The sequence below is a fragment of the Stegostoma tigrinum genome, chromosome 4 (assembly GCF_030684315.1).
Source record: "Stegostoma tigrinum isolate sSteTig4 chromosome 4, sSteTig4.hap1, whole genome shotgun sequence".
Lineage (NCBI taxonomy): Eukaryota > Metazoa > Chordata > Chondrichthyes > Orectolobiformes > Stegostomatidae > Stegostoma > Stegostoma tigrinum.
Window position 1 is genome coordinate 8151308 of NC_081357.1, and position 16098 is coordinate 8167405.

Consider the following 16098-nt stretch of genomic DNA (forward strand, 5'->3'; position numbering starts at 1 on the left):
CTTTAAAATCCTACTGCTTACCTTTTACACTGACTGTAACATATGGATCAATACACTGTCCTGCATCCTTGAGGCCAATTTTTTCTATTTTTATAGTGAGCAGTGCCATGCCTGGCTCTGACGGTAGCCGTGGTAGGAGAGTACCTGAAGATAGACAAACATTCATTATTGATTTGTTGTGACATTAGTTTCCAGCCAACTGATGTAACAGTATTTACTCTGAACAAAATGATAAATCTGTCACTTAAACTGGTGTCTTTCAAAGCAGATCCTGCCTGGTCCCTCAGCAGCCCAAAAGCATTTCTATCCTGGCTAACGCTTAGCACTGAGTCAATATATTAAAACACAAAGTACCTGATAGTTTCCCACAGTCATTTGTGGGCAGTTCTCCTGTGCAAATTTGAAACTACCCTGCGATAGTGACTCAATTTTAGAATCACTTCCTTGACATAAATGGTGCATTTGCCTACCCTGAGGCTGTGAAAAATGCATTACGCACACAACTGCTATCCTTAAAATGCACTTTGACAAGCAGCATTGCCATCCTTCAATGAAGGCTTCATGTATACAGTTCAAGCAGTGAATATCCATCAGGCTTTTGAATGTGGAGAGCACTGCAGCCAGCTCTCACTGTTTTCTGCCTAAACTACCAAACTTCAGGCAGACAATAAGATCATAAGATACCAAAGCACAATTAGGCTATTTGGACTGTTCCACCATTCTATCATAGCTGATATGTTTTTGAACCCCAATCTCCCGCCTTCTCTTTGTAATCCTTAATCCCTTAATGATAAAGAACTCATCTGTCTCTGTATTAAATACACAATTACTTGGTCTCCATAGTGCTCTGCAGCAATCCACGGATTCACCACACTCTGGCCCTCAAGTGCTAGTCACCCCTCCTAGTAGAAACATCTTGTCCACGTCCATTCTACTGAAGCATCTCAGTATTTTCTGTGTTTCAATCAGATCACCCCTCATCATTAACTCCATCGAGTACAGACCCAAAGTCCCCAACTGCTGTTCATATGACAAGCTCTTCTGCTCCAGAATCATTCTTGTAGATCTCCTTTGAACCCTGCCAGCAGCAGAACATTTTTCCTTAGATACAGAGTCCAAAACTGTTCATAATATTTCAAGTGTGGACTGACTAAAGTCTTATACAGCCTCAGCAATAAATCACTTGTATTTAAGTGGTGTTGTAATGAGTGCTAATACTGCATTTGACTTCCTAATCATCAACTGAACTTGTTGCTTAACTTTGAGAATTCTGAACTAGAACTCCCAAATCCCTTTGTGCTTCAGATTTCCAAAGCTTTTCCCTTCAGAAAGCAGTCTATGCCTCTATTTCTCCTGTATAACCTCAGATGACCACATTGTATTCCATCTGTCACTTCTTTGCCCACTCTCTTAGCCTGTCCAAGTCCTTCTGCAGCCTCCTTGCTTCCTCAACACTCCCTGTCCCTCCACCTATCTTTGTGTCTTCTGCTAACTTAGCAAAAATGCCCTCAGTCCCTTTGTCCAGTTCATTAAATGTGTAAAATGAATAGTTATGATTCCAACACTGACCCATGTAGAACTCCACTAGTCACGTGGGATGAGTGCTGTGGTATGGATCGCTGGACCAGGTAAAGATGGTAGTTTCCTTCCCTCAGTGACATTAGTGAATATTCAGGAATACAGAGTACTGGGCTTATGGTAAGATTCTTGGGAGCGTGGACGAACAGATCTCCTGTGTCCATGTACATTGATCCCTGAAAGTTGCCACTCAGGTTGATAGCATTGTTAAGATGGCGTACAGTGTGTTAGGTTTTATTGGTAGAGGGATTGAGGTCAGAGCCATGAGGTCATGTTGCAGCTGTACAAAACTCTGGTGCGGCTGCACCTGGAGTATTGTGTACAGTTCTAGTCACCGCATTATAGGAAGGATGTGGAAGCATTAGAAAGGGTGCAGAGGAGATTTACCAGGATATTGCCTGATATGGAGGGAAGGTCTTATGAGGAAAGGCTGAGGGACTTGAGGCTGTTTTCATTAGAGAGAAGACGGTTAAGAGGTGACTTAGAGACATACAAGATGATCAGAGGATTAGATAGGGTGGACAGTGAGAGCCTTTTTCCTCAGATGATGGCAGCTAGCACGAGGGGACATAGGTTTAAATTGAGTGGTGATAGATATAGGACAGATGTCAGAGGTAGGTTCTTTACTCAGAGAGTAGTAAGGGCGTGGAATGCCCTGCCTGCAACAGTGGTAGACTCGCCAAGTGTTAGGGAATTTAAATGGTCATTGGATAAACGTATGGATAATAATCGAATAGTGTAGGTTAGATGGGCTTCAGTTTGGTTTCACAGGGTGGCACAACATCGAGGGCCGAAGGGCCTGTACTGGTCTGTAATGTTCTATGACTGTTAATGCAGTGACCCAGATAATATTCTGGAGAACCAAGGCTAATCCTACCATGGCAGATGGAATTTTAATCCATTCCAGATTTTTATTGAAGAGTCTATTGATAACCATGAATCCATTGTTGATTGTTGGAAAAACCCATCTGGTTCACTAATGTCATTTAGGGAAGGAATCTGGCATCCTTCCTTGGTCGGACCTACATGTGACTCCAGACCCACAGCAATGTGGGTGACGCTAAACTGCCCTGTGAGCAATTAGGGATGGGCAATAAATGCTGGCCTAGGTCATAATGCTCTCATCCTGTGAATGAATGAACAAACGACTGAATAAAAAAACCGGCTGCCATCCTGAGAAAACTCCACGTCTCCCCACTGTCTTCTGCCAGTCAGACAGTCCTCTATCCATGCCAATACCTTGCCCCGAACACAATATACTCTTATTTAGCAGCCTCCTGTGTGGTAGCTTGTCAAAGGAGATTTATAAAGGGGATAAGTAGGAGATTAATGCTGGAGGCAGGGAGGTAGAACTAGAATACTCTGCATCTTTCTTTACTAAAGGAGTAATTCTGACACCTGGTGGATTTAAAATTGAAAAGGTGGTTATTAGATAGGCTATTTGTACTTAAAACTGATAACTTATCAGGACCAGATGAGGTGTATCCAAGGACACTACCGCAAGTGCGTGGAAAATGTCGACAAGTGGAATTTAACGGCAAGAAGTGTGACATGATTAATTTTGGTTGGAACAATGTGGTGGGGAAATACAATGGGTACAATTCTGAAGTGATTTAGGCACAGACACCTTGGTGTATTATGGGAAAAAAACATTAGTGATGGCAGAATAGATGGAGTACTTTAATAAAGCACACTACATCCTGGGTTTTATTGGGTAAGGATGTTAAAAGTTATGTTGTGAGTACGATTCTGGCCCACAGGAGTTGTGTGAAAGGAGATTATATCTATCACATCTTTCCAAAAATGCAATACACCATGAGGCCCAATCACTAATTTATAAAGATTCATAGAACATTACAGCACAGTACAGGCCCTTCGGCCCTCGATGCTGTGCCGACCTGTCATACCAATCTGAAGCCCATCTAACCTACACTATTCCATGTACGTCCATATGCTTATCCAATGACGACTTAAATGTACCTAAAGTTGGTGAATCTACTACCGTTGCAGGCAAAGCATTCCATTCCCTTACTACTCTCTGAGTAAAGAAACTACCTCTGACATCTGTCCTATATCTTTCATCCCTCGATTTAAAGCTATTCTAATTTATTTTCTTCTGTACTCAATACCTTTACTTATGAAGCCCACCATATACCTCAATATTAATTGCTTTCCCAGTCTGCCCTTCCTGTGTCAATCATTTGTGCACATAGGTCCTAAGACCCGAAGTCCCTCTGTTCCTGTACAACCCACTTCTTTTCACTCAAATGTATCAATTCATAATTATTTGCATTAAATATCGTTGAGCAAATGTCCATGCATGCCAGCCTGTTTACACCTTTCGAAATCTAGCACTGCTTTCTTCAAAAGTCACAATACTTTCAAGCCTTGGTATTTAATATAGATGTGAAAAGTGACGGTATTCCCCAACTTATTTGTACCTCTCTGCTTCTTGCTCCTTTCTTATCATCCCTAAATGTTAACCAACTTACAACTTGACCAACCATATTCTCCAGAATCAGGTTCAGCAATGATTTGCTTGAAGTCTTCAAGATATTAACAGGAAAAGACAGGGTAGATAGATAAAGTTAAACTATTTACACTGGTTGGAGAATTCTAGAACTAAGGGGGCACGGTCTAAAAATTAAGGCTAGACCTTCAGCCGGAAAGGTTAGGAAGCACTTATGAACAAAAAGTGTGGTAGAAGTCTGGAACTCTTCCACAAATGCTGGATCAATTGTTAATTTTAAATCAGTTTTTCTAAAATTAAACAACGGATATGGGCCAAAGGCAGGTATATGAAGTTGGGCCACAGATCTGCCAGGATCTCACCGAATGGTAGGATAGCTTCAAAGGGACTGAATGGCCTGTTCCTGTTCTATGTTCCTAATGCTTCCTTCCTTGTGAAGTTAGGAACGAATTGATGTAGGAAGGTCTCCTGAATGCACTAGACATTCTTTGTGTGCTCTGTCCTCTACATTATTATTCTTGTATAGACTGAGATAGTATAAACATCCTGTTATTAATATTCTCCAATTTTTGCATCGTGATGTTGCAAGAATGCCATTGTATATTTTTGCCACTAGCTAACAGCTTACAGAATACACCCATTGGTTTTACAGTTCTATTATTTCTTAACTCCAACCAAATATGTTTTGTCCTTCATCCTTTAGGGCACAATTTCACACCATTAATGTTATCCTTGTATCGATATTGCTATGCTCCTCCTTTCTTTCTCCAATATCTTGTATTTTCAGTCCTGCTCTTATTTGAGTTAGATTATTTCCACAAAACCCATATACTCAAGCAGCTAGCAGAGCCTGCAGCTCAACAACTTTATCTATCACACTTCAAAAAAGATAAAGATAACAGAGTAGTTTATGCAGGAATTTCCAGAGCCCATGGCTTTCACAGCTGAAGGCACAGCCGCCACATCAAAAATTAATTACAAAGGTCAGAAATAGTTGAGCACTACCTCAGACGTAGGGAGGAGATTAAAAAGATAGTGCTAGGTTGCAGCCATGGAAGGGTGTGATAACAAAATTAGAACTTTAAAGTGGAAGTGTTGCTGGTCTGGAAGCTAGTGAACATCAGTCGGTACAGGTACGATGAATTTAAAGCTTTAGGTCGGCTACACGAAGGGTAGAAGCAGGAAGACTGGCTTTTGAAGAGGAACGCTGGAATAGTCAAGTTTAGAGATGACAAAGGCATGAATAAGGGTTTCAACAGCACATGAAGTGAGGAAGTCAGGTGATGTTAGAGGTGGAAGGAGACTGTCCAGTTATAATCCTTTATTAATTATTTTAACTATTGAAGTTCAGCAAAATGTGTTTGATGCTGTCAGATGAATCAAACACAAGTAGGTATGCAAAGCAGCATTGTTACCTTCAACAGCTCCTGAGGTTAGAACACAGCACACGCAAGTCAGAAACCAATGAGTTGATAAGATCATTTGTTTATGTATCAGATGAATACACCCTTCAATTCCAATATACACATCAAGCAATATGAGGACAATGGACCATAGTGGGCACAGGAAGAGACAGAAAAACTGACTTTCTTGTTAGACAGTCAGAATACAGGTTTGAGTCCTTTTCCTGAATTTTCTTCAGATAGGGCACCACATCTCAAAGGAAGAAGATGGATGACAAAATCAGGAGAACTGTTGTCCTAAAGTATAGCAGACTAGAAAGTCCATTACCATCTCAGTGATGCTCACTGAGTCATATACTATCCTCTGCCATCTAGAACTGGCTACCTCAAGGAAACAAGGACGGTGTCTGAAAAGTGACTTAAAAAGACTATATAGAGTGCAGCAAGACAAATTTTACTCAATCTAAATCAGGACTAGACTGTCCAGTAGATACTAGAGCAAAAAACCCACAAACCAAAGTCAAAGTACATCTTTGAAACATTTACCTGACAGTTTCTTACTGCCTTCAGAGACTAGAGAACATAAAGACAGCAAACGATGCTGTTTTAAGGCAAAGATACCAGGCTGCTGGTTTGTCTCAGGCACATGTAATGAAAATTAGTGCAACTGTTGTATTTAAGAATTTTTTTTGAATAACCACAGCTATATGGTTTTAACAGTAGCGTGTCAGTACGAAACATATACTACAAATAGAGAATATTTTAATCAGTACCAATCTATCTGGTTTTCCTTAGGAACACAGCTGTATTCAATAATCTGGTCTTTTTGTCTTGCTCTAGAAGAACCTGTATTGGGATTTCCTTACACCAATGAGAAATGGAAAACTTCTGGAGACTATATGTTAACAAGGGTCTCAGTTCTTAGTCTGCCTCTGCCCTTCCCAGATGCTCTGCAGTCGATTTGTTAGCATCGCCGTAATATACTTTCTGAAAAGTGCTGTAAGCATTGGCTACTACTTCACTTAGTATAAGTCAGTGTGAAAGAAAATAAATGGGAGAAAGGAAAGAGGATTCTGAATAAGGATTTACATGATTGCAAGCGCAGGGAAGAGGTTTAAACTGGTTCAGCAGGGGTAGGGGTCACAGTGCATTAGTTTCAACAGCAACACAGCATAGCTTAGAAAAGGAACCAAGGCACAGTAAGTTCACCCACAAGGTGAGTCAAGGGAGCAAGGCAAGACCAGATGGCATCTAATGGCAGGAGTATTATAGATAAGATGGAGGAGTCAAGGGTGTGGATTGACACGTGGAACTGCAATGTTGTTGCCAAAGACGTGGTTGAGAGGGGGGGGGCAGTACTGGCAACTTAACATTCTGATCTTCAGGCAGGACATGGTGGGGATGTAAAATTGGAGGTGGTGTAGCATAGTTAGCTAGGGGGCCAGTCACTGCAGTAACAGGCAATGAGATCTTGGAAGGGTTGACAATTGAGGCTTTATGGGTAGAACTTAAAAGATCCAGAGTTATGAGGGTCCACAGCATGGAAACAGGTCCTTTGGCCCAACTTGCCTTTGCCCTGTTTTCACAATTAAACTACTTACATTGTTCAGAGTATATTGTAGGTTTTGAAATAGTCAGCAAGCAATTGAGCAGATATGCAGTTGAATTCAAGAGATGTGTAATAACAACCGAGTAACTATATTTGGTGATTTCAACTACCCAATATTAACTGGGATAATAGTAGGGCAAAAGGGTTTAAATGGGACAGATTAGCTGAAACGTGCACAGGAGATTTTTTATACCACCATACACATGGTCCTCAAAGGACTGTGCAGTTCTGGACCTAATTCTGGGTCCTGAAGCCAATTAGGTGTTTGAGGTGACAGCGGGGATGTGCATTTTATTGCTAGTGGCCATAATGCTGTATGTCTGAAGTTAGAAGAAAGATGACCTGCAATTTTAAAAAAAAGGGGCTTTGGACGAGGGTAGAGCAGATTCTATTAAAATAAACCAGGATCTGGCCAAATTAGACTGGGAACAGCTACTTGAGAAAAAAATCTACAGCAAAACAGTGGGAGCAGCTCAAAAAGGTACTGGGGGAAGTACAGGGCCAACATGTGTCTTTGAGAGCGAAATACAGCTGCAACAAACCCAGGACATGTAGAAATATTCAGGACTGGATGAAAAGGATGACACAGACGTATTAACAGGTACAAAGGGAGCAAAATAACAGAGGCGCGAGGGGCCATAGAACTCAAAGGGGAGGGAAGAGAGGACACGAGAAAATGTTGTGGGCAAGATTAGGAAGAAAATCTACATATTCTATTAGTATATCAAATGCAAGAAAATAATCAGGCAATGAGTAGGGAGATAATGGGAACTGCAGATGCTGGAGAATCCAAGATAAAGTGTGGAGCTGGATGAACACAGCAGGCCAAGCAGCATCTTAGGAGCACAAAAGCTGACGTTTCAGGCCTAGACCCTTCATCAGAAAAGGGGGAGGGGACGGGGGTTCTAAAATAAATAGGGAGAGAGGGGGCGGCAGATTGAAGATGGATAGAGGAGAATATAGGTGGAGAGGAGACCGACAAGTCAAAGAGGCGGGGATGGAGCCAGTAGAGGTGAGTGTAGGTAGGGAGGACGGACAGGTCAAGGGGGCAGGATGAGGTTAGTAGGTAGGAAATGGGGGTGTGGCTTGAGTGGCTTGAAGTGGGAGGGGGGGATAGGTGAGAGGAGGTTAGGGAGGCAGGGACGTGTTGGGCTGGTTTTGGGATGCAGTGGGGAAGGGGAGATTTTGAAGCTTGTGAAATCCACATTGATACCATTGGGCTGCAGGGTTCCTAAGCGGAATATGAGTTGATGTTCCTGCAACCTTCAGGTGGCATCTTTGTGGCACTGTAGGATGAACGTCATCCGAAGAATTGGAGGGTGAGTTGTTTATTGCAAACTGAGTGTAGGTGTTCTGCAGAGTGGTCCCCAAGCCTCCGCTTGGTTTCCCCAATGTGGAGGAAGCCACAATGGATACAGTGGATGCAGTATACCACATTGGCAGATGTGCAGGTGAACATCTGCATGATCTGGAAAGTCTTCTTGGGGCCCGGGATGGGGTGAGGGAGGTGGTGTGGGGGCAAGTGTAGCACTTCCTGTGGTTGCAGGGGGAAGTACTGCGTGTGGTGGGGTGGGAGGGGCGTGTGAAGCGGACAAGGGAGTCGCGGAGAGTGTGGTCCCTCCGGAAAGCAGACAAGGATGGGGATGGAAAAATGACTTTGGTGGTGGGGTCGGATTGTAGACGGCGGAAATGTTGGAGGATGATGTGTTCGATCCGGAGGTTGGTGGGGTGGTATGTGAGGACGAGACAGATTCTCTTTTGGCAGTTATTGCGGGAGCAGGGCATGAAGGATGACGTGTGGGAAATGCAGGAGACACGGTCAAGGGTGTTTTCGACCACTGCGGGGGAGGGGTTGCAGTCCTTGAAGAACGAGGACATCGGAGATGTATGGGAGTGGAATACCTCATCCTGGGAGCGGATGTAGTGGAGGCGAAAGAATTGGGAACAGGGGATGGAATTTTGCAGGAAGGTGGGTGGGAGGACGTGTATTCTAGGTAGCTGTGGGAGACTAGAACCCACAGTACAGTGGTGTACCACAGGGGTAACTGCTGGTTCCTTATTATTTATAATCTTCATAAATGGTGTACAAGAGATTGTGGAAGGATGATAAGTAAATTTGCAGATGACACAAAGATTAGCCAAATGGTTAACGGTGAGGAGGAAAGGGTTAGGTTATAGAAGATATAAACAGAGTGATCAGATCAGTGGCAAATAGAATTTAATGCTGACAAATGAAAGGTGATGTACTTTGGAAGAAAGAACAAGACAAGGGAGTACACAATGAAAGGCAAGACACTAGGAAGCTTCGAAGAACAGTAGGATCTTGGGAGGTTTGTCCACCAATCTGTGACGGTGGTAGAACTGATTAATAAGGGTAGTTAAGGAGCCATTCGGGATGCCTACTTTTATCAGCTGTGGTATAGATTATAACAGCAGGGAGGTCATGTTGGAGCTGTACCAAACTTTAGTGAGGCCATAGCTGGAGTATTGTTGTTCTGGTCACCATACTATAGGGAGGATTTGACTGCACTGAAGGGGGTGCAGAGGAGTGATAATGGGAACTGCAGATGCTGGAGAATCCAAGATAATAAAATGTGAGGCTGGATGAACACAGCAGGCCAAGCAGCATCTCAGGAGCTCAAAAGCTGACGTTTCGGGCCTAGACCCTTCATCAGAGAGGGGGATGGGGAGAGGGAACTGGAATAAATAGGGAGAGAGGGGGAGGCGGACCGAAGATGGAGAGTAAAGAAGATAGGTGGAGAGAGTGTAGGTGGGGAGGTAGGGAGGGGATAGGTCAGTCCAGGGAAGACAGACAGGTCAAGGAGGTGGGATGAGGTTAGTAGGTAGCTGGGGGTGCGGCTTGGGGTGGGAGGAAGGGATGGGTGAGAGAAAGAACAGGTTAGGGAGGCAGAGACAGGTTGGACTGGTTTTGGGATGCAGTGGGTGGAGGGGAAGAGCTGGGCTGGTTGTGTGGTGCAGTGGGGCAAGGGGAGATTTTGAGGCTTGTGAAGTCCACATTGATACCATTGGGCTGCAGGGTTCCCAAGTGGAATATGAGTTGCTGTTCCTGCAACCTTCGGGTGGCATCATTGTGGCACTGCAGGAGGCCCATGATGGACATGTTGTCTAAAGAATGGGAGGGGGAGTTGAAATGGCTCACGACTGGGAGGTGCAGTTGTTTATTGTGAACCGAGCGGAGGTGTTCCGCAAGGCGATCCCCAAGCCTCCGCTTGATTTCCCCAATGTAGAGGTAGCCACACCGTGTGCAATGGATACAGTATGCCACATTGGCAGATGTGCAGGTGAACCTCTGCTTAATATGGAAAGTCCTCTTGGGGCCTGGGATAGGGGTGAGGGAGTTGGTGTGGGGGCAAGTGTAGCACTTCCTGCGGTTGCTCTGAACTCACCTCCACCTATCTGGACTCCATTTTCTCCCCTTTGGTCCAGGAGCTCCCTACCTATGTCCGTGACACCACCCACGCCCTCCACAACTTCCAATTCCCTGGCCCCCAACACCTCATTTTCACCATGGACGTCCAGTCCCTGTACACCTGTATTACGCATGCAGATGGCCTCAAGGCCCTCCGCTTCTTCCTGTCCCGCAGGTCCGACCAGTTCCCCTCCACCGACACCCTTATCCGCCTAGCCGACCTCGCCTTCACCCTCAACAACTTCTCTTTAGATTCCTCCCATTTCCTACAGACAAACGGGGTGGCCACGGGCACCCACATGGGCCCCAGCAATGCCTGCCTCTTTGTAGGTTACGTGGAACAGTCCCTCTTCCGCACCTATACAGGCCCCAAACCCCACCTCTTCCTCCGTTACATTGATGACTGTATCGGCGCCGCCTCTTGCTCCCCAGAGGAGCTCGAACAGTTCATCCACTTCACCAACACCTTCCACCCCAACCTTCAGTTCACCTGGGCCATCTCCAGCACATCCCTCACCTTCCTGGATCTCTCAGTCTCCATCTCAGGCAACCAGCTTGTAACTGATGTCCATTTCAAGCCGACCGACTCCCACAGCTACCTAGAATACACCTCCTCCCACCCACCCTCCTGCAAAAATTCCATCCCCTATTCCCAGTTCCTCTGCCGCATCTACTCCCAGGATGAGGCATTCCACTCCCGCACATCCCAGATGTCAAAGTTCTTCAAGGACCGCAACTTCCCCCCCCCACAGTAGTCAAGAACGCCCTTGACCGCGTCTCCTGCATTTCCCGCAACACATCCCTCACACCCCGCCCAAAGAGGATCCCCCTCGTTCTCACACACCATCCTTACCAACCTCCGGATACAACGCATCATCCTCAGACACTTCCGCCATCTACAATCCGACCCCACCACCCAAGACATTTTCCATCCCAGCCCTTGTCCGCTTTCTGGAGAGACCACTCTCTCCATGACTCCCTTGTTCGCTCCCCACCGCCCTCCAACCCCACCACACCTGGCACCTTCCCCTGCAACCGCAGGAAATGCTATACTTGCCCCCACACCACCTCCCTCACCCCTATCCCAGGTCCAAGATGACTTTCCATATTAAGCAGAGGTTCACCAGCACATCTGCTAATGTGGTATACTGTATCCACTGTACCCGGTGTGGCTTCCTCTACATTGGGGAAATCAAGCGGAGGCTTGGGGACCGCTTTGCAGAACACCTCCGCTCGGTTTGCAATAAACATCTGCACCTGCCAGTCACGAACCATTTCAACTCCCCCTCCCATTCTTTATATGACATGTCCATCATGGGCCTCCTGCAGTGCCACAATGATGCCACCCGAAGGTTGCAGGAACAGTAACTCATATTCTGCTTGGGAACCCTGCAGCCCAATGGTATCAATGTGGACTTCACAAGCTTCAAAATCTCCCCTTCCCCCACCGCATCCCAAAACCAGCCCAGCTCGACCCCTCCACCCACTGCATCCCAAAACCAGCCCAGCCTGTCTCTGCCTCCCTAACCTGTTCTTCCTCTCACCCATCCCTTCCTCCCACCCCAAGCCGCACCTCCGTTTCCTACCTACTAACCTCATCCCATCTCCTTGACCTGTCCATCTTCCCTGGACTGACCTATCCCCTCCCTACCTCCCCACCTATACTCTCCTCTCCACCTATCTTCTTTACTCTCCATCTTCGGTCCGCCTCCCCCTCTCTCCCTATTTATTCCAGTTCCCTCTCCCCATCCCCCTCTCTGATGAAGGGTCTAGGCCCGAAACGTCAGCTTTTGTGCTCCTGAGCCTGCTGTGTTCATCCAGCCTCACATTTTATCTTGGATTCTCCAGCATCTGCAGTTCCCATTATCACTGTTCTCCTTAGGTGAAGGGTTAAAAACAAGGGGCATAATTTTTAAGTGTAAGACAGATAGTTTAGAGGGGATTTTTCACCGAGACGTTGGTGGTATTGGGGGGTGGGCAGTGTCTGGAATGCACTTTCTGGGAGGGTAGTTGAGGTGGGAAATCACAACATTTAAGAAGTATTTGGATAAGTGCCCAAAGTACCATAACATTGAAGGCCTAGTATAGGAGATTGGGACTAGTGCAGAAAGAGGTACATTTTTGGTGGAACAGACTGACAGGCCTCTACTGTGCTGTATGATTTTATGAATCAAATCTGATTTCATGCTTATAATTTTCATGCTACCCTCAAAATGACATTAACTTTAAAACCTCACAAAGGCTGATGTACAGCAGTCTAACATACTCATTGTAGAAAGCACTTTTTTTCATTAACTACAAGCTCAGTCATATCTTCTGGGGGGGAGGAGCATCATCAGTAAAACAAACCTGGAACTCTAGTAGTGAAAAGATCAGGTGATCCAACTCCAGCTCCACCCTCATCCTCTTCCTCAAAGTCCAAGTTCTCCTCTTCTCCAGGTGCCAGGATTTTCCTGTCACAATAAGAACAAAACACTGATGCTTTCCCTTCTCTTTAGCATCACATCTACAACGTAAAATGGACTCAAGTGGTGTTAAAATCAAATGTAAAGTGCAGGACTGAGCACATGCCAAGTTTCTTCTTGTACGTTAGTCAAGGCTAAAAGTTAAACTTCAGAGGTAATGAACTGTAGAATACCACTGATCATTCAACCTTAAACCCTCTCTGTCTAGCACCAAGTCATTCCTGCCTATAGGAGACACTTGCTACAGCTGATTATTTGGAGTGGTTCCATGTTTGAAATTGCTTCAAAACCTTGGATTAATCCAGTAAACACAGACCAGGAGGTCTGACGCTCAACTGAGCTAACTCCTCTTGTAGCGATAATATTCTAGTTGGTGTCAATGCCTTTGGTTAAAAGGTGGTTTGGGAGAACAGGGGTGTGACGTGCAGTGGTGGAGGTGGTAGTGGGGGCGGTGGCGAAATCAGCTAGATTTCCTCATCTCACTGACAAACCCCAACAAGTTTAAAAAGTGCACTTGTATTGGCAACAATACCAGGCTTAGCTTTGCTGTGACAGTTTTCCAACGTGTACTAACTGGGTTCACATGTTAAATCACAGCCACTTAAAGTCCAAAAAGGCATTGAACAACTATGGAATCACATACCATGTCAAAAGAGAAGACAACAAAATGTGAGGCTGGATGAACACAGCAGGCCAAGCAGCATCTCAGGAGCACAAAAGCTGACGTTTTGGGCCTCGACCCTTCATCAGATGTCAAAGAGAAGAACATATTCCGAACTCTGATGTGCAGATTCGATCCATCCAACTGGCAAGACCACGTAACTAGCAACTGCAAGGCGGTACTTGTCTCCAACTTCCCTAACATTCTGATTATCCAACAACTTAACACGTAACAAACACAGAGAATGCTGGACAAACTCAGGCCTTCCTGCATCACCTTCAGGAGGAGGAGAAATAATACTGGACTCAAAATTTAACTGTTTTTCTCTCTCTACTGAAGATGCCAGACCTGAATTTCTTCAGCATTCTGTTTGTTCCAAATTTCTAGCACCCACTATATTCTGCCCTTATGCAGAATGTGAGATATGGTTATTATGTATTATTAACCTATTTGGTTATAGGAGGAGTCCAGTTCAATTACCTCCATTTCTGCTACTCATAGATCAGGATAGGAGGGGTGGAGGGGAAATCAAAATGATAAACAAGATCTTTGACTGCTTTTTCTCTGCCTCATATGAAGGCACAAAGACTAAATGTAACATCTGCAACTGACCAACTCACATACAAGAAATCCTGAACTCAACTCTTTTTCTCAATCCATTTATCCGATCACTGGGAAGCTAAATAACAGAAGGCAACCTGGGCACATCAGCAAATGTTCAGCACTCTGATCTGTGGCTGTTTGACTTCCAACAAACAATAATAAATTGGGAACAGCAATTCAACAAAGTCAGCAGCCAAGTATCTAGAGAAACTCAAGTTTCTTATTCTGTACAATTATGATTCACTCAGTCATGAAACAAACTAAGCACAATCTCACTTGTTCACGTAAAAAGTATGGACATCAGCCAACAGCAAAGATGTATTAAAATGAGACAAAAATCAAGCTTGAGCCCTGTTGCATGAAGAAGCACAAACAATTTCTGATATTCTGCAGGAAAGTTACATTCCCAAAAAAAAAGAAGCAACTCATTATCAAGTTGGATTATTTATGTTTAAACAAGAAACTTTGAATGGAAAAGTGTCCAAATTAAATCATTTACCTTATAGGGACAGGTTGAACATCAAAAGGAAAATCTTTGTTATAAGAAAGAATGTTCTTTATAACTGTAAAGAAAAAAGGAAAAACAAACCAAAGTCTACTATTAAAAGCCAGCATTGTAAAGAATTCCAGGGATTTAATCCAGAGTGCCCACAATTACATGTAATGGTGACACAGATTTTTAATTTGCAGCTTCTGCAATCATGTTTAAGCGGACAAAGGCACTTAAAGCCCAACCCTCAAACTGTGCTGAAGGAGCTGATATAAAAATGTAAATGTCAATGGTTCGACCTGTACAATGCACTTATTCTTGCCCAGTGTTTATTCCATTAACCATCATACACCCATGCTTTTGCACACACAACAGGCTCATTTTTAAGGATAGGGTTCATCAGGACTGTTAACATAATTTGATTTATTGTACGCACAAATATATAAAGCATATCTTTACACTGAACATGAAACAGGTAAGATTGGGCACTTCACTCAGCAGTCAGTGGATTATTCAAAAACTAACTATAAGGCAGATGCCACATAATTCAAATTTGCTAACAGATAATGAGCTTTCTCTTCTAGAATTTTGCGAAGCAGAAGATGCTGATTCAATAATGGGTTATAAACTGACCGTGTTGGCAATAAAACGTGATAAAGAGAAAACCAAGAATATCAAAGTACATCAAAAGAATTGAATCTTCACAGGAAGTATGATCAATGTGTTGTTTCAATTACATCCTTGGTGTCAGACTTAGTTCAACGGCAGCACTTCTGCTTCAGAGTTCAAATCCCACTCCAAACACTTGGGCACTAGTTCAGGCTTAAATTTCAATGCAGTACTGAGGGAGTGCTGCAATGTCATACAAAACTCTAAACCAAAGTCTAGTCTGTCTACTCAGGTACTATTAAAGATCCCTGGTGCTTTTTCCCCTGGTGAATCACACAGTCATATCCAACCATATCCTCACCTCGAGTTCACTTACCCATATTTTCCAGTGGGAATAACTGAATGTCAACCATGCCAAAGTTCCGAGCAATTGTAGTTAAAATGTAGAGCCCATTATACAATCGAATAGTGAGGAAATGTTACCATGTTCTTGAAAAGTAATGGAAGGTTTACCTGTAGATTTTTCCAAGCCAAGTGGAATAGGAAAGGTTAATCTGGAACGCAATGCCAAGTTGAACCACACCCTCTGAATAAGGATATAAATTGAGAAAAGGCAACTTCACGACTGAGCGGACAGCTTGGTCTCTATTAAGAGCAGGGGTTAAATAAAGAGGGCAATTTGAAAAGTAACCTGATGCTTGGAAAGGAAAACATGGTGTACAGGGTAGAGACAGTGACTTCAATGAAAGCAATAATGAGACAGAGCTAACAGTTTTATTT

General features: G+C 44.1%; 1 protein-coding gene across 2 annotated transcripts in view; it reads right to left on the minus strand.

The window, feature by feature from the left end:
- Positions 1 to 16098, minus strand: part of aida (axin interactor, dorsalization associated) — a 61385-nt gene that overhangs the window by 5199 nt on the left and 40088 nt on the right. For both annotated transcript variants that reach the window (XM_059645129.1, XM_048530834.2), the window contains 3 exons: positions 14719 to 14782; positions 12840 to 12943; positions 22 to 144 (listed from right to left, as the gene is read on the minus strand). In XM_059645129.1, coding sequence (XP_059501112.1) covers positions 22 to 144; positions 12840 to 12943; positions 14719 to 14782 — 291 coding nt within the window. The remainder of the gene's footprint in view (positions 1 to 21; positions 145 to 12839; positions 12944 to 14718; positions 14783 to 16098) is intronic.